This window comes from Gorilla gorilla, chromosome 16 (assembly GCF_029281585.2).
Source record: "Gorilla gorilla gorilla isolate KB3781 chromosome 16, NHGRI_mGorGor1-v2.1_pri, whole genome shotgun sequence".
Taxonomy (NCBI): domain Eukaryota; kingdom Metazoa; phylum Chordata; class Mammalia; order Primates; family Hominidae; genus Gorilla; species Gorilla gorilla.
Genome location: NC_073240.2, coordinates 42,777,391 through 42,796,471, shown reverse-complemented (window position 1 = coordinate 42,796,471; position 19,081 = coordinate 42,777,391). Strand labels below are relative to the sequence as shown.

Sequence of the window (19,081 nt, the reverse complement as noted above, 5' to 3'; positions counted from 1 at the left end):
CAGGCAAAGCCTAAGTCTATAGCCCAGGTTCACCAAATGAGGATCTGGGATGGAGTTCAGCAAGGTCAGGCAGACTGTGGGTAAATGAGGTTGGGGGCCAGGCAGGCGATGCATCCAGCGCTGCCCACTCCAGCTGTCGGTGCTCACTGATGACCCTGCTCCAAGAGCATCTCTCAGCCTCTTACTGCCCATCTCTCTGGCTGCCAGATGGGATTACTTATTTCTAAATGTGATTCCTCTTATCTGTGTTGTCAACACCGTGACCAGTGCATTCCAACTCTTGGAGAGTCACCCACAGAGACTGAAACTGGGAAGAATTAGTGAAAAAGGACTAGGTTAGCCGTCAGAGGAAGAAGCCCGCCCTTTAAGATTGCTTCCTAATGAATCTCTGGGAAAACCCTGGGACACAGAGAAGCCCAAAGTCAGCAGGTCTCCCTTCAGGCTGGGAACATAACCAAGGAAATACATAACCGGAGCCACTGACAGGCCCAGGCTGATAGAAGGTGAAAGCAGAAAGGCAGGAAGACATGAGGTCTGCGGGAAACCCAGCAACCCTGGAAGGCAGAGTCCCCTTTCTGGGCCACCATGCTCCCTAAGCAGTCTTTGGGTTGTGAGGAAACCAGTGGTGACAGGTACCAAAAGTTTAGAAAAATTGGCCTCTGATGTACATCCTTGCTACTCAAAGTGCAGTGGGGAGCTGGTTGGAAATGCGGAATCTCAGGCCTTAGCCCAGCTGTGCTAAATTAGAAGCTGCATTTTCAGGAGATTCCCATCCCCAGCCCCACCCCCCCCCCCCCCCACCCCCCGTGATTCCTGTGCATATTAAAGTTTGAGAGGCCTGGATTTACGCCACTCCGTCCCATGAGCTTGGAACGTATGAATCAGTGCTCCCTTGAGCCACTGATAAACTGAGCTCTGGACCTGCAAAACTGGTCCCCACCCAGGTAATGCTAACCTGGGACACCAGCCCTCCCCTCCACCAGAGCAACTGGCTGCCTCCACTTTGACATCTTTTCTTTCTGACTGCAACAGACTCTCCTTCCAGTATCAAAGAGTGAGCCAAGCAAAAGACAGGACTTGTTTCTCGTAAGGCGAAGGCAGCCATGCCTTGGATTCATCAAAAGTTTGTGAAACGAGGTTTATAAAATCATCATATTATTTGTGCATGGAATAAAATGGCCATGTGGGTGAATGCTGCTGACTCATCTGTTTTCATTATCTGATGCTGCAAAATATGCATAACCCTGCCCTCATCCCTCCAGGCTTCCTCCTCTCCACTCCTGGGGGAGTGAGTAGGCCGTTTCCATCCCATCCCACCTCTTCTCACGCAGCTTTGTTTCCTACTGCAAGGGTCTCTTCTTGTGGTGAGGTGCTCCTCTGTTTTCATGAAGCCACGTCATCACCTAGTGGGGCACCAGCTCGTACAGATCCATGCTGTTCCAAGCTCAGGTATATTTCAGGAAACATTGCTTGAGAGGAAACAGAGGCAGTTAACACCAACAAAACACCTACTTTGTGCACAGCAAGCTGTAAACAGTCTCTGCTTTCCAGGAACTTACATTTTGGTTCAGGAGAAAACCATGAAAAGATTGTTATGCATACATGAGAAGTTAAATGATGAGTTGGCTAAGGAAATGACAAAAGTGTCATCAACTCTGACAAGGCAAGCACATGGTGTCCTGCAGAAGTCAGGGGAGGCTCCCTTCCCAGTTCCCTGCTCTCTGCCTATGATGAAGATGATGAAATTGACAAAATAAATGAAACCCATCCCTCCTTGTCTCCACCCTTTTTTCCCAAAAGAGCAGCCAGCACCCCACCCACTCCCACACACCAGTTACCCTGTCCCCGCTGCCTCCCCACGAAAACACTTCTCCTCAAGGTCACCAATGGCCTCCTCATTGCCAGATGCACTGAGCCAAACCCACCAGTCTTGTAAAGGCCTTATCTGACTTGATTGTTCTCAGTGTTTGCACCGCAGACCACTCCCTCCTTCTGGAAACCTTCCCTTCCCAGGACTTCCTTGCCAAGAGCAGTTCAATTCAGTTCAGCTTGCAAATAACTACTGCCAGTCACTGTTGTAGGCACTGGGGCCATAAGAAGAATTAACAATTGATTCCAAACTTTAAGGAGGTTCCTTCTGGTCTCATGTGGGAGGCCCTCATGTAAAACAGAGCCCTTGTGATATGAAGAGAAAGCTTCATGTTAGCTGTGTCCAGAAGAGGCATAGGAAGGCTCCCAACCCAGCCACAGAGGGGAAGAAGTCGTGTTCACTGAACACCTTCTGTCTCGGGTTTCTTCCCCTGGAAAGGTGGGAGACCCTCCTCTGGCCTCTCTTTTAACTGCTGCCATTCCTCGAGGCTCCTTAGCTCTTTCCTCTTCTCACTCTATACTCTCCTTAAGCAACCTCATTTATACCCAGGACTTCAACTACTGCTTCTAATTTGAAAATTCTTAACCTTTTAGCTTAGGCAAGCCAATCTCCTGAGTTCTAAACCCATGAATTCCAATTCTGTGCCTATTAGCAATGCTTTTGCCATATAACCTGAAGATCTAAAATTACAGTGGCTTAAACAAGAGAGAGAGTTATTTCTCTATTATCAGAGACCAAAGCTCCTTTCTGCTCTCTTCTGTCATCCTCAAGATTACCATCTGGTCCAATATTGCTGCTGGAGCCCCACCCATCATGTCCACATTCCAGGCAGCAGGGAGGATAAAGGAATCTGCGTTCTTGCTGACTATAAAGTGACCAAACTTGTCCTGGACTGCCTATGTCTGGACTTCTTCTCTGTGAAAAAGAACTAAACTTTTATCTTAACATAGTAAGAATCACCAGCTGTTCCAGTTATCTACTGCTGAGCATCAAAAGCCCTCAATGTATAATGGCATAAATTAACCACCATTTTATTATGCTCACAGATTCTGTGGGTCAGGAATTTGAAAAGGGCATAACTGCTCCATGTTTGGGGCCACAGCTCAGATGATCTGAACTGCTGGGGAGGACTCCAATGGTTGGGATCTGGGAACAGCCTGGGCTGAAGGGCCCTCATCCAACGACTCTTTCACTCCTGTGTCTGGTGCCTGGGCTGGGAAGTCTGTGAAAGATGAAAGGCAATCCCAGCTAGGAGTGTCAATCAGAGCACCTTGGTGACCCCAGCATGATGGACTCAGGATGGTCAGTCTTCTTAAATGGCACTCAGGGTTCCAAGAGTGTCTGTTACAGTGGCAGCAGCATAGCCCATTATGACTTAGCCTCAGAAGTTACGTAGCTCCACTTCCATGGAAATCTATTGGCAGAAGTAGTCACAAGCCAGTCCAGATTCAAGGGGAGGGGACAATGAACCCATCTCTGGATGGAGGGCGTGTCAAGAACTCTGCAGCCATATTTTAAATTCCAGCTACAATATTTGAATCCTTAATATTGACCTTCCCCCTTGTCCGCTGACCACATGTCACATTTTAGGTTCCGTTGTGGCAGACTCCATTTCTGGTAACAAATTGATTATTGGTTAGGAATTGCATGTTTATTTCTGAAAAATGGTGGCTTAAACACACTCATGGAAAAGACATCCACAGGAAGGCAGATCAAGGCACACCTACAATTCATCAGGGACCCTGCTTCTTCTGGCTCTTTGCTTTATCCACCCTTATGTGGTCCTTGGCTTCATGGTCCAGGGTGAGCCCTGGAGCTCCAGCTATCACACCCATATTCCAGGCCACCAGAAGGAAGGAGAAAAAAGATTGAACTCCTTCTTAAAGGGACTTCCTGGAAGTCCCACACATCCTGCAGCTAACATATCACCAACCAGAACTTGGTCTCATCATCACACTTAACTGCAGGGAGGCTGGAATTTTTGTTTTTTGCATGGGTGGCAATATGCCCACCTAAAAATCAGAGTTCTGCTGCGAAAGGGCAATTTATAGGCAGCTAGCAGATGTCCTGCAAGTACGTCCTAGCCATCTCCACCTGTGTGTCCTATAAGCCCCTCCTCTGGGTGGTGGCAGTGACTTGGGTGAGTGGCCACAGAGAAAGGCCATCAGCGGGTGAGAGCACCAGGCCATGGCACTGCCTCTGGCCTCAGCACGAGTCTCCCAGGCCTTTAACCACTCTGCAATCCAGTTTTCAGGGTAAAACGCTGAACTTGATCACCATTTAAAGCCAACCACTGAACGTGGTCTAGAGCAAATCTTCTGACCATTATTACCAGCTTCCTAATTTCAAGCATGCATTCAATACAATAGATTTCCGAACAACAAATGGCATTCCCTTGTAGAACTGCCTGTGATAGGATTTGACCTGAAAAACAACTGGATTCAGATGAAAGAGTGACTGCAATTGGGACTGTTTAGTCTGAAGAAAGAAAACCAAAGAGCAGCATGATTTGCAAACAGATGCAACATGACTATGGCGGGGAGGATCCACCACTGTCTGGCTTCATTGAGGGTAGAGCAAGCACAAGAAAGCTGCCGCTGCCCCATGAATATGCACACCTACTATGTGCCCACAAAAACAAAATAAATAAGAAAAAAAGCTGTCACTGCCTCATGAATATGCACACCTACTATGTGCCCACAAAAACAATAAATAAGAAAGCTGCCACTGCCCCATGAATATACACACCTACTATGTGCCTACAAAAATAATAAATAAGAAAGCTGCAACTGCATGAAGGCAAGCAGGGAGCGAAGCAAGATGGGACCGGTGCCTCCTCTGGGCCAGGCGCTTTTAGGACTTTCTCTTCTTTTTTTTTTTTTTTTTAAGATTAAAGACAGTACTTTTTTTTCTTCCTGATAATTTTTTCTGCTTTTATAACAGGAACGTGATTACTGTGTAACATTTGAAAAATGCTACAGCTTATAAAGAGGAAACTAAGATCATTTACCAGTCCAAAACTCAGACATCGTCATTATTTGGGGGTTTTTCCTTCCCATCTTTTTCTCAGATACTTTAAACTGTTTAAAACAAACATACAAAAATCCTGTACGTCCACTTTAAAAGAAGTGTGGTAAAAAATACGCACACCATTTACCATTTTAATAATTTGAAGTGTAAAGTTCAGCAGTTTTAGGCATATTCACACTGTTGTGCAACAGATCTCCAGAACTCTTTCATTTTGCAAAACTAAAACTCTATACCCATTGAACAACTCCCCATTCCCCTCTCTCCAGCCCCCGACAACCACCATTCTACTTTCTGCTTCTGTGAATTTGACTACTTTAGAAACCTCGTATGAGTCGAATCATACAGTATTTGGCTGTTTGTGACTGGCTTATTTCACTCAGCATAATGTCCTCAAGGTTCATCCATGATCCAGGGTGTAGCATGTACCAGAATATTCTTCCATTTTAAGGCTGAATAATATTCCTCTCTGTGCGTGTGTGTGTGTGTTACATTTCGTTTATCCATTCATCCATCGATGGACACTGGCTTGCTTCCACCTCTTGGCTATTATGAATGATGCTGCTGTGAACATGGGTAGACAAATACCTTTTTGAGAGCTTGCTTTTAATTCTTTTAAATATATACCCAAATTGGGGATTGGCAAATCATATGGTAGTTTTTGTTTTGTTTTGTTTTGTTTTGTTTGAGACAGTCTTGCTCTGTCATCCAGGCTGGAGTGCATAGCACAATCTCAGCTTACTGCGACCTCTATCTACCTCCCGGGTTGAGGTGATTCTCCTACCTCAGACTCCCGAGTAGCTGGGATTACAGGTGCCCGCCACGATGCCCGACTAATTTTTCTTATTTTTAGTAGAGATGGGCTTTGCCATGTTGGCCAGGCTGGTCTTGAATTCCTTACTTACCTCAAGGGATCTGCCTGCCTTGGCTTTCCAAAGTGCTGGGATTACAGGCGTGAACCACTGCACCTGGCCGGTAGTTCTATTTTTAAATCGTTGCAGAACCTCCATATTGTTTTCCCTAGCAGCTGCATGTACATTCACTTTTGTAATCTAGCCTTTTTCCACTTAAAAATATATTCTGAGCATTTTTGCACATCATTAATATTCTTCTCAGATGACATAGTTTTCAGTAACCACATAGGAACCCATAATTTGCTTAACTAATCCTCCATGATGATAGACAGCTCCATGCTGACAACCATCCTCTTAGATAAAAATTTACATTAATCATTTCCTCAGTATAAATACCCTCAGGATAAATTTCCTCAAGATAAAAATTCCTGAGTCAAAAAGTATGACCATATTTAACAACTAATCAAGGTGTAATAAACATATGATCAACTGCGCATATTTAAAGTACATTTATCCGTGAGTCCAGGACCCCTGGGAATACCAAAACCATGGATGCTCAAGTTCCTTATATAAAATGGTATTGTAAAAAAAAAAAAAAAAAAAAGGTATTGTATTTGCATATAGCCTAAGCACATCCTCCACATACTTTCTTTTAAACTTAAAACGCCATGCATCAGGAACCTATATACTTTAAATCCTACCTAGATTACTTATTATTAATGTAGATGCTATGAAAATAGTTGTTATACTGTATTGCTTAGGGAATAATGAAAAGGAAAAAAGGTCTGTATGTGTTCAGTACAGATGCAACCATCCATTTTTTTCCCCAAATATTTTCCATCTGTGGTTGATTGAATCCATGGATACAGAACACAGAGATATGGAGGATCCAACGTACATAATTTCATGAGTTTTTACATATGTATACAATGGTGAAACCATCACCACAATCAAGGTAATGAATAAACCCTTCAGCCCCAAAAGCTTTCCAGTGCCTTTTGCAATCCTTCCCTCTGCTTCTCCCCTGCTGGGTCATGTGGTAAGTGTATGTTCCACTTTTTAAGAAACTGCCACACTGTTTTCCAAAGTGGTTGTACCATTTTACATTCTGACCAACAATGTGTAAGAGTTCCAGTTGCTCCACATCCTCATCAATGATTGGCATGATCAGTCTTTCCTAATTTTAGACATTCTAATAGGTATGTGGTAGTATCTTGCTGTGGTTTTAATTCACATTCTCCTAACAAACAACAATGTTGAACATCTCTTCATGTGCTTATTTGCCATCCATACATCAACTTCTTTTGTAAAATATCTGTTTAGATCTTTTTTCCATTTTTTAAAATTGGGGTTTTTACTATTAAGTTTTAAGAAGTTTTTAAATATTCTGGATACAAGTCCTTTATCAGATATGTGATTTGCAAGTATATTCTGTGCCTTGTCTTGTCTTTTCATTCTCTTCACAGTACTTTCAAAGGTCAGAAGTTCTCAAGTTTAATGAAATCCAATTTACCAACTTTTTTTTCCTTTAAGGATTGTGCTTTTGGTGTCACCTAAGAAATCTTTCCCTAACCCAAGTTCACAACAATTTTCTCCCGTGTTTTCTACTAGAAGTTTTATAATCTTGAGTTTTACATTTAGTTCTACATTTATATTAGTTTTATATCTAGTTCCATTTTAAGTTAATTTAATGATGTATCTATTTAGGTTAGGTTTATTGATTGTAACGAATGTTCCATTGGTGCAGGATGTTGATAGTGGGGGAGGCTCTGTGTCGGGGACGGTGGGGGTATATGGGAACCCTCTGTACTTTATGCTCCATTTTGCTGTGAACCTAAAACTGATCTGAAATTCACAAGTCATTATCACTTACATTCACTCTTGGTGTTGTACATTCTGTGGGTTTTGACAAATATATAATGACATGTATCCATCATTATAGTACCATAAAAAGTAGAGCCACTGCCATAAAAATCCTCTGTTCTCTGCCTGTTCATTCCTTCCTTCTCCCTAACACCTAGAAACTACTGACCTTTTTACTTCCTCCATAATTTTGCCTTCTCCAGAATGTCATAAAGATGAAATCGTACAGTACATAGCATTTTCGGATTGGCTTCTTTCACTTAGCAATAGGCATTTAAGTTTCCTCTGTGTCTTTTTATGGCTTGATAGCTCACTTCTTTTTAGTGCTGAATAATATTCCATTGTCTGGATGTACCACAGATTATCCTTTCACTTACTGAAGGACATGTTAGTTGCTTCCAATTTTTGGCACTTATGAATAAAGCCACTATAAACATCCATGTGCAGGCTTTTCTGTGGATATAAGTTTTCAACTCATTTGGGTAAATACTAAGGAGCTGATTTCTGCATCATATGGTAAGATTGTATTTATATCCGTTTGTTTTTAAGTATTCTAAAAAAATACATTGAAGCTTTTACTTTTGTTGTCAAATATGTCAGCCTTTGCTTTCATAATTTCTGTCCTTAATGTTGGTTAGAAAGGCTTTTCCACCCCCAAATTGTATAAATCTCTTGTACCTTCTTCTAGTAGTGCAGTGGTTTCATTTTCTTTTTACATTTCAATCTTTGTTTTATTTTGACACAAGGCAGATGTCTAACTTTATTTTCCCTTGGCTTTCTTTTCACTTCCCTAGTTACATACAATTCCCTCCAACTATGTGACCCACACAACAACTCCAAAGGAGTTTCCATTTTGCTCTTAAGGAAACTAGGGCAGAGAGGTAACTCATCACATTTAAAATCACACAGCCATTAATTTACATAGTCAAGGTTCAAACCCAGATCTTTTCATGCAAAGTCCTGTTCTCTCATACTCCAAGTATGGTCCAGGGATGGGTAGCATTGGCAATACCTGAGAGCCTGTTAGAAATGTAGAGTCACGGGCCCCATCCCATACCTACCAAATCAGAATCCGCATTTCTGTTAGGTTGGAGAAGTACTGCAGGGTGTAGTGTTTCCCCAGACTTAGGCCACATCAGAGTCACCTAGGGCATCTGTTGAGCTCCATCTCTCCTCAATATTTTAACTCAGTAGGTCTGGACTGAAGACCAGGAATCTGCATTTTAACAAGCATCCCAGCTCATAAATGCATATATGCAGGTGGCCCCATGGATCACACTTGAGAAATGCTCTAAAACAACTAAGAAATATTCCTAAGCTACAATCAAGGACACAAAAGGTGATTATTTCCCCCAATCTCAACTTAGATAAGTGAGTGTCCTTTTAACCTAGAAAAGAAACAGGCCGGGGGCGGTGGCTCACGCCTATAATCCCAACACTTTGGGAGACCAAGGCAGGCGGATCATCTGAGGTCAGGAGTTCAAGACCAGCCTTACCAATATGGTGAAACCCCGTCTCTACTAAAAATACAAAAATTAGCCGGCATGGTGGTGAGCGCCTGTAGTCCCAGCTACTCAGGAGGCTGAGACAGGAAAATTGCTTGAACCCGGGAAGCGGAGGTTGCAGTGAGCCGAGATCATGCCACTGCACTCCAGCCTGGGCGACAGAGCGAGACTCCATCTCAGAAAACAACAACAACAACAAAAAAAAAACAGCTAGGAGGTGACAATGACTCACATGTCAATATGTGGAAATAAAGTTGTAATAATGAGGATAATGTAATAATGAGAGTAATGACTAAATTTTCGGCTTTACAGAAAAACAAATAAAGAAAACTAAGGGGAAAAGGCCTTTAGTTGATCCAGAATTTAGTGAGGGCAATGTGGAGAAGTAGGAGAAACAGCTACTCAAATAGATTCCAGTCCACTTCCCCTCCTTAAGATTGTGTCAATTATGCCCGTGAGCCTGGGTCTCTTGGCCTGTAAAATGGAGTCATAACCACCCGCCCCCGGGAAGACAGAACCTGCCTGTCCACTTTCTGAACTTTTCATCCCCAGTATCGACGTCCAGAGGCCTGAATGAGTAAACGTTCCAGGAGATGGAGCAGCCTCCGGAGGCTCGCTTTGGGCAGCTCAGATTTACCCGGAAGCCGATGCCACCTGGCCAGAGGTGAGGCACCGGCAACCAGAAGGGGGAGCTGAGCATGACCGGTCAGTGCCACCCGGCCGGGAAGATACCATCTTCCCGTCCAGTCCTCCAGAATGACTCCGTCATCAATAATTCATTAAGAACCTCCTCTCAATTGGCTGACGCCTTCAGCCCTCGCTGGCAGAGATCCAATCAGGAAGGACCTGAGAGAGCTCTTCTGAATAGTGGGCGAGCGCGCGTGACGTAGCGGCCGAAGACTGGCTGTGGCAGCACAAGGCGGGGCCCGCCTCGGGCGGCGGCCAGCGCGGCCGGGGCGGCTCAGTGCGAGCCGGGGAGAGTCGAACCCGGAGCAGGGTCCCAGCCGAGCGTGGACTGGCGGCAGGATGTTCAGCTGGATGGGGCGGCAGGCGGGCGGGCGCGAACGCGCTGGCGGCGCGGACGCGGTGCAGACGGTGACGGGCGGGCTGCGCTCGCTCTACCTGCGCAAGGTGCTGCCGCTGGAGGAGGCGTACCGCTTCCACGAGTTCCACTCGCCTGCGCTGGAGGACGCCGACTTCGAGAACAAGCCCATGATCCTGCTGGTGGGCCAGTACAGCACCGGCAAGACCACCTTCATCAGGTACCGCCACCGCCCCTCGCCCGGCCCCCGCCCCGCCCCGCTCCGCCCTCCCCCCGTGTGCGCCGCAGTCGGCCGCCTCCCGGCCGGCGCGACCTCGGGGACCCCTCCCGGAACTCGGCGCCCCGTGCCCTCGGCCCCGCCCCGGCTGGCCAGCCCCGCGCGCTGGAGGGTCCCGCGAACCCGCGCCCTGCGCACTCCGAGCCCTCCTTCCTTGCGGTTCGGAAGGCGTTGCTCCCGCTGGCCTCGTCCGGTTGCCCTGGCCGGAGGGTCCTAGGGAGGGAGGGGGCGCGAGCCATAATCAGCATATTCTTGACGAGGGAGTGACGCCTAGGGATGGAAATGGGGGGAGAGGCGTGGGGTATCCGAATGGGACAGAGTCCTAGTTGGAGAGTTTGTTTATTCATTTGCTCAACTATTTCTTGAACAAATGAATGGCAGCAGGAGAGCGTATCGCCCAGGCCCCCTTCCCTTGAGGTCTTTACGTGCCACCCCACAGTGTTGTGGGGAGGGGATAAAGAGGCCGCCTACGTTCAGTTCATGCACCGCCTTTAGCCGCCCGTAGGAAGTGAGCTGCGTGTAGCAGCCGCACCAGCCTGTGGAACTAAGGGGGAGTGTCATATTACTATTTGTTAGTTTCCATTTCTTAGGTGGGTCATTCCCTCCTCGCTTACCCTTGACAACTGAAAATACTTGTCATGCTTACCGTGTTTCCGAAAGCACACAATCACTGTGCATACCCTGTGGTTCAAATCATATAGTTTCATCAGAAGTGACTTTTACTGGGAAATTATTTAGACAGAAACAGATTGCTTTGTTGATCACCTGTTTTATTTCTAAAGCAGCCAGCATATTTAGGCTCACTGTTTTTGGTAAGAACTTGTTTTTCTGACTTAAGCCGTGTATCAGTTGAAACAAAGTGCTGATCATTTAAGGTTTTGGTCCAGGGTTTTGGAAATTGTAACAATCTCTTCATCATTTGATGTTCAACAGGTGTTCAGAAAACTGCATCTATATTTGGATACATGCCATTTCTGTTAAGTAGCGACCTCTTTTTCTCCACTCCAGTGACCTAAATAGTTCCTACAAATAGAGTAGCTATCACTACAGGAAATATGTTAAATCCAGGCCTCCAGATACACTGCGAATGAATTCCACAAAACAAATATACTGTGTATTGAAATGTCGTTCTAGACAATAAATTGAGTGTGAAGAAAGTAATTTCAAAATTGCTTTATTTGGTGCTTATGGACAAGACAAAAATAGAATTAAATATGTCACCGTCACCCAGACACTCAAAATGAACCATAGCTGTATTACAGTAACTGGCACCTTGAAAGATGACAAATGTCACATTTAAGGTCTCAGTAATACTGACTAGTTTTTAGGTACTAGGGATAATAAAGTGTTATGGCCAAGTGGTACAAGAGTGGGAAGCCGTACTGTTGAAACATACAAAGAAGAAAGGCGTATATTTTTGTAATTTAGTGGTGGCGTGTCCCCGCACCCTAGGCATTTCCTCCTGTTTGTCTTTGCTGTGAGGTCCTTGTTGTGCCCAGGTGTCATCAGGGAGCCCCTGCTAGATGCTGTGCCAACCTGGAGATAATGCAGCCCTCTCTCTGCTCCCATAGACTGGATAGCTAGCCAGCCTGATTATCAACTCCCAGGAAGATGAACACAACTCACAGGAACATGAATTTATCTTTTGTATTTTTCCAGATTTCTCTCTCATTATATTCTCACCCTTCTCTCTGTTTCATTATTTGGAGAAATTTGTGGAATAACTAAGCGCAGTTTTATGAAGGGTTCTGAGATTTGATTCTTGGCAGCTACCTCATCCAAATTGGCCACCTCTCAGCAGGTGCTGGAGCTGTGGGCCACCCTAGGGTGAGGGAGGAATCACCTTATTAGGAAGCCATTTGTTTTTGAGGCTTTCCTTGAGCTAAGTGGCTTTGTTGTTAGGTGATGTACACAAGGTAGACCAGTGAGGTTAGAAGAAAATCAGTGTGGGCAGGAAGCTTGGTGAGGCCACAGGAGACCTGAATTGCTTTTCAGATTGGAGCTAGGAGGAAGTGATTTAGCACCCGGGAGGAAATCCCCAAACAAAAGGGCAGCTACCCTGGAGACTTGTGAACTTGGAATTAAATATCACCCCAGACACTCTAAATGAACCATGGATTCATCTTGAGCGGAAGGGTTGGCCCAGGGTGCTGAGCATCCTGGATCCTGCCTTAGTTAGAGCCTGGTTAGCGGTCTGGGTTGTTTGCTTCTAGCGATCGGGCACTAGAAGCTCATACTTGGCTGTGGGGTGTACCTAATCTACACAGCCATAGATTCTTATCTCCCTGGCTTCCTGCACATTCCAAGAGGTCACTGATGACACAGAACCTGTGCTGACATGGTGGGAATCTTCTCTTATTGCTGTTGGCTCTTCTGCCTTTGACTGGCAATAAAGAATTGGCCAGAGAAGGAGGGGAGATGGGCATGGGGGCAAGTGACCGTGTCATCTTAGACTGTGTACTAGCCGAGGAAGGATGGATATGGAGCTCACCCAGGCTTGTGTCCAAAACTTGAGGAAAACAGATTTCAAAGATTCCTCCAGAAAATCCCTGGCCCCAGGTGCTGTGAAGGAAGACATTTCCACTGAAAAAGTATGAAGTCCATTTGAAGTGAATTCAAACTACACAATTTTTTTTTTTTTTTTTTGAGACAGAGTTTCACTGTTGTTGCCCAGGCTGGAGTGCCATGGCATGATCTCGGCTCACCGCAACCTCCCCCTCCCGGGTTCAAGCAGTTCTCCTGCCTCAGCCTCCCGAGTAGCTGGGATTACAGGCATGTGCCACCACGCCTGGCTAATTTTGTATTTTTAGTAGAGATGGGGTTTTTCCATGTTGGTCAGGCTGGTCTGGAACTCCCGACCTCAGGTGATTTGCCCGCCTTGGCCTCCCAAAGTGCTGGGATTACAGGCGTGAGCCACCGCGCCCCGTCCCAAACTACACATTTTTAAGAGCTCCACTTTCTCCCTTCGTATACTCTGTTCCCTCTCCCCAGAAAACTTATTCTAATGAGGAAAAAGGGAAGTCACTCAAGAAACTATATAGGCTTTAAAAGGATAGAGAGCAGGGAAATAAGGCAAGAAAAGAAATAAACTCCCAGACTGGAGAGAAAAAAGTAAAACTCTTTGCAGATGACATGATCTTCTATGTAGAGAATCCTAAGAAACCACTTAAAAACTATTAGAACAATGGGGGAAACTATAGTTCAACAAATGGTGCTAGGACAACTGGATAGCCACATGCAAACGAAATAGAGAATGACTGTTAGTGGGCATGGAGTTTCTCTTTGATGTGATGAAAATGTTCTGAAATTGGATAATGATATTGGTTGCACAACTTTGTGAATATACTAAAAGAGTGCACCCTGTAAAAGAATAAATTTTCTGGTATATGAATTATATATCAATAAAAAACCAAAACAATTCAGTCTTTCAACACTAAGCATCCTATGATTTAATTTTCATGATTCTGCAACTAGCACCAGCCAAGTAATTACTGCATCTATGTGTAATAATTTAAAATAGAAATGGATGCCAGAAAGAAAACAAAGTAGAAATAAGCTAGAAGAACCCAAGGGCAAAGGAACTAAAGAGTAAAGATGAGGGGCCAGGTGCAGTGGCTCACACCTGTAATCCTAACACTTTGGGAGACTGAGGTAGGTGGATCGCTTGAGCTCAGGAGTTCAAGACCACCCTGGGCAACATAGTGAGACCCCATCTCTACAAAAAAAAAAAAAAAAAAGGAGTAAAGATGAGGGAAAAGGGAGTGAAAGTAGCCATCCCACAATCCCTGTATGAGTATTCTTGTCAATGTATAAACATGTTCATTGTTCATAACACTCAAGTTGGTAAAATCAAAGTATGATAAAAATTTTTAATAAAATGCTTGATACCGTAATTGTGTTTAAAAGCTTTAGATATTAACATTTAACTATAGCATTTAATAGGGAAAAAAAGGGGCAGGGGTGCACGTGCAAGGGTGCAGACAAGGTTTATGGGCGGTATGAAGGATCAAGAAGCTGGAGTGGGCTGAGAAGGTCAAAGTGCCTTGGACATTAAAAAGCCTTTTAAAGTATGATTAGAACAAGAACAAGAATCAGGAAGTGATCGGCCCACTCTTGGGCTCTTGCTGCAATATTAACAGAAAGCAGAACTACTCAGCTTCCTCCTTTTCCTCAAAGAAAATGCCCCAGAGATGGCAGAAAGGAGCCCAGCTGTGTTCAAGAGGGGATTAAAACCACAGACTGAGGAGCTCTCCCAGGGCCTGCCACAGGCGAGGTTCAGGAAATCTCTGGCCGGACACATGGATGAAAGAACTTGCATTTCTGCTCAAAGAACTGTATTTGGTGACTTTTAAGAAATTGTGAAGAATATGAAAAGTATTGGAACACTGGAAGCAGGCAGATGTTCTCATTTTCAAAAAAGCAGGGAAATGGATTCTGAATAGGAACAAAGGCCTGCTTCATTCCCTTGATAAGTTTCTAGACTCAGTAATTAAGGAAAAGGGAAGTGAAGGCATTCACTAATAGGCAGCCTGGTTCGTCTATTTTTTAAAAAATAAAATCTCACACAGAAAAACTATGGGTCCTATTTAGTGGTTCTCACACTCATCCAGATACTGGGGCTCCTGAAAATCAGTCTTCTGTTCCAAATACTATACCCTTTACAGATCTCTCTAAAATATTGAGATATTTAATTTTTACAGAAAATTAGACTATATTTTCAATATACAATATAAGATCACACCTACAGATGCTAGTGTTCATTTATTCAAATGATCTTGATTTCAGGGTTGGGGCCAGCCATCACAGAAGAGAGTCAACAGGCCACAGCTCTGAGTGACAAGGGCTGTGACACTAGAAACACAGGGTGGCTGGGGGCATAGGAGGGACCCCCTCATTCAGGCTTGCAGGTTGGAAAAGGCTGCCTCCCTGAGAATGCAGCCTAAAAGCTGAGCCCTGAGGAATGAGCAGAGAATTAGCTGCCCAAAGAGGGCCAGGGAGTGAGGGTGGGGAGGTGTCACCCATGAGGCCCCGGTTTCTGGGGTAACTGGGGAGTACAGCTGTTCACTGAGATGGGGATCCAAGAAGAGGAAGGATGGGGCATAATGATAAGTTTAGATTTAGACCTGTCATGTTTGAGTGGACACCAAGGTGGCGATGTCCATGAGGGGTAAGACATGGGTCTGGAGCTCAGGGGGATATCTGGGCTGGTCTGTTGACTTGGGAGTGTCAGCATTTAGTAGCCAGCATCTGGGAAGTAGAAGTCCTTGCACAGGACTCTTAAGTGAGAGGAAGCAGAGCTTGTGGAGACCCTCCAGGGAAAGTACCAAAGAGGTGGGTAATTGCCTGGGAGGGTAGTGGCTCAGTGCTGTCTCAGATCTCTTTAGGTTGCAAGTGACAGAAATCCAACCAAAGCTAGCTTAGATAAAAAGATAAGAACGTTTTCCTGAAACCCATCAGACCAGGATGTGCAAGCTTCAGGCTTGGCCCGGGACTGCAGGAGACACACCAGGACTCTGTTGGCTCTGTGGCCCTCCTCATGTTGTGTTCCTTCTCAGGGGTGGGCAGGCGGCCACCTCCATTTCCAGCCTCGAATTCTGCTGGCTCAGCAGCCCCAGTAAAAGTCTCAGGCTTGAGTCTCATTGGTTTGACCCTGGCCATATGCCCATCCCTGAACCAATCCTTAGGGGCAGGGGCATGAAATGTGGGGAGTGGGGAGGTCAGCCCCAACCACGTGGCCTGAGAGCTGGGGAAGGCAGCTCCTGAGGATGCTGCTACCAAGAAAAGGGGATACGAGGCGAGTAAAGCAACGATGACCCCTACAAAAGCCAGGGAGAGAGGTGGTGGTCAGTAGTGTCAGATGCTTCCAGGAAAAGGACTGAAACAGAACCAGTAGATTAGCCTTTGGGAGCCAGGTGACCTTGCCAAGAGGTGTGCCTATGAGTGGTGGTGAAGGAAGCCAGATGGCGCGGGTTGAGGAATGAGTGGGATGTGAGGCGTCAAATTCTCAGCAGCTAGGCCTGGGGGAAGGAGGCCTGGGCACAAGCATCACAGGGGTTTGGGTAAAGACGAGCACAACCTCAGCAGAATGAAAAGTGGACAGAAGGGAAGCCATGGAGAGGGAGCAGCTGGCATCTCAGAAGACAAAGAGGAGGCAAGACTTGGAGCAAAAGTCCTGAAGAGCAGGGCAGGGAGCTGCAGGGTAGGCGGGGCTGGGTGAGGTGGTGGGGGTAGGCAGGAGGTGAGTAGGTGGGGCAGGGGGTGGGCAGGGGAGCGCTGGCAGCTGCAGTCCGAGCAGGGAGGCGCTGCAGGCCAGCTGCTGGGCCAGTTGTCACATCATCCACCTGACAAGCAGCAACAGAGTATTTGGAGAAATGTAGGAGGGGGAAGGTTTTTTCCATCTTGACATTATCTTCCCTAACTCACATTCAGAAGCTGACTTACAAAAGGTGTTCAATGTCCTTTTCAAAACCTCGAACCAGAAGGCCGTGGTTCCTTCTGCACGTGGCTGTGCATCAGAATCACTTGGAGGCCTTTTGACACGGATTCCAGGGCCCCACCTCAGACCTCCTAAGTCGAAATCTCTGTGGGTCAGGCTCCAAAATCTGTTTTTGTTTTTCTAAACCATCTCTCACAGTAATTCTTATGTGCCCTCCCCTAGGAAACATTTGGGAACCATTGCCAGATGAAGGTTCAGTTAATGGAGGAATGGAAGAGGGTTAGCCTCAACCCAGAAAAGGGAGGCTGACTTTGCTGAACCTTCCATCCATTCCAAACCCCATCTGTTCACATTTCTGTCAGTGACTTAGATGAAGACATAGAATTCATGCTTACAAAACTGAGGATTATGTAAATATAATTTAATAAATGGGGTTCTTTTTTGCTTAATATGATATGATGAGCATTTTCTTATGTCATTATATAGTCTTCAAAAATAACTTCAATGACTACATCATAATCTATAGTACAGGTTGGACATTTAAGTTGTTTCTGTTTTTATGCTGTTATACATAATGTTGCAATGAACTGAACATTTTTGGCCATAAATCTTTGTATTTCTAGTTTTTTTCTTAGAATAGCCTAAGCATAAATTAGTGCCTCAAAAAATGTAGATAATAGGCTGGGCGCAGCAGCTCACACCTGTAATCCCAGCACTTTGGGAGGCCAAGGTGGACAAATCACTTGACTCCAGGAGTTCAAGATCAGCCTGGGCAACATGGTGAGCCCCATCTCTAAAAAAAAATACAAAAATTAGCCGGACATGGTGGTGCATGCCTGTAGTCCCAGTTACCTGGGAGGCTGAGGTGGGAGGATCACTTGAGCCCAGGTAGTTGAGGCTGCAGTAAGCCGAGATTGCACCACTGAACTCCAGTCTGGGCAACGGAGTGAGGCCTTGTCTCAAAATATATATATATTTTCAGCTTATATATATTCCTAAATCTATGTATCTATCTTTCTTTTTTAGGAAAGTTATTCCAAATTAGACTCCCACCAGAAATATGAGGATCAGTAATTCACCAAACTGCCAGTAAAACTAATTAAAATTAATTTGATAGGGAAAAAAAGTGTTTTAGATAGGGTCTTGCTCTGTTGCCCAGGCTGGAGTGCAGTGATGCCATCATAGCTCACTGCAGCCTCAAACTCCTGGGCTCAAGCAATCCTCCCACCTCAGCCTCTGGAGTAGCTGGGACTACAGGTACTTTGCACCACCACACCCAGCCAATTTTTTCATTTTTTGTAGAGATGGGATCTCGCTGTGCTGTCTAGGCTGGTCTCAAACTCCTGGGCTCAAGCGATCCTCACACCTTGGCCTCCCAAAGTCCAAAGTGCTGGGATTATAGGCGTGAGCCATGGGGCACTCAGCCAGAACAGAATTATTTTAATTTGTTTATTTCTTACTAGTGACGATGAACTTATAAAATGTATAATTGTCTTCCATATTACTTTGTGAATTGTCTGAATTGTCTGTGAACTTTGTCCAATTTTCATTTGAAGTGTTGGTCTTGTTCTTTTTTTTTTTTTTTTTTTTTTGAGATGGAGTCTCGCTCTGTCACCCAGGCTGGAGTGCAGTGGCGCGATCTCAGCTCACTGCAAGCTCTGCCTCCTGGGTTCACGCCATTCTCCTGCCTCAGCCTCTGGAGTGGCTGGGACTACAGGCGCCCATCACCACTCCCGGCTAATTTTTTGCATTTTTAGAAGAGATGGGGTTTCACTGTATTAGCCAGGATGGTCTCAATCTCCTGACTTCATGATCCACCTGCCTCGGCCTCCCAAAATGCGGGGATTATAGGCGTGAGCCACCGAGCCTGGCCCTGGTCTTGTTCTTATAAATAAATGTAAATGTTTTTCTCAGTAACAGATATCAATCCTTTGTCACAGTTATAAAAGTGTTTTTCCAGTTTGAAATGTGCCTTGTAATTTTTGTAATAATTTTTCCATGCAGATATATTTAATATTTGTGATCAAATCTAACAATTTTTCCTTTTTTATAATATCTTTTATTTTTTGGTTAGAAAATCCTTGTTTATCTTAAGACTCAGGAAATGTTCACTCATATTCTTTTTTTTTTTTTTGAAATAGGCTCTCACTCTGTCCACCCACACTGGAGTGCAGTAGCACGTTCTCGGCTCACTGCAACCTCCACCT

The 19,081-nt window shown here is 45.1% G+C and overlaps 1 protein-coding gene across 1 annotated transcript in view; it reads left to right on the top strand.

Moving 5' to 3' along the window:
• The first annotated feature begins 8,358 nt into the window (after window positions 1-8,358).
• The window catches only part of EHD4 (EH domain containing 4), a 76,213-nt gene continuing 65,490 nt past the window's right edge, over window positions 8,359-19,081 (top strand). The window contains exon 1 of the mRNA XM_004056038.5: window positions 8,359-10,381. Within this exon, the coding sequence (XP_004056086.2) occupies window positions 10,146-10,381 (236 nt within the window). The 5' untranslated portion in view covers window positions 8,359-10,145. The remainder of the gene's footprint in view (window positions 10,382-19,081) is intronic.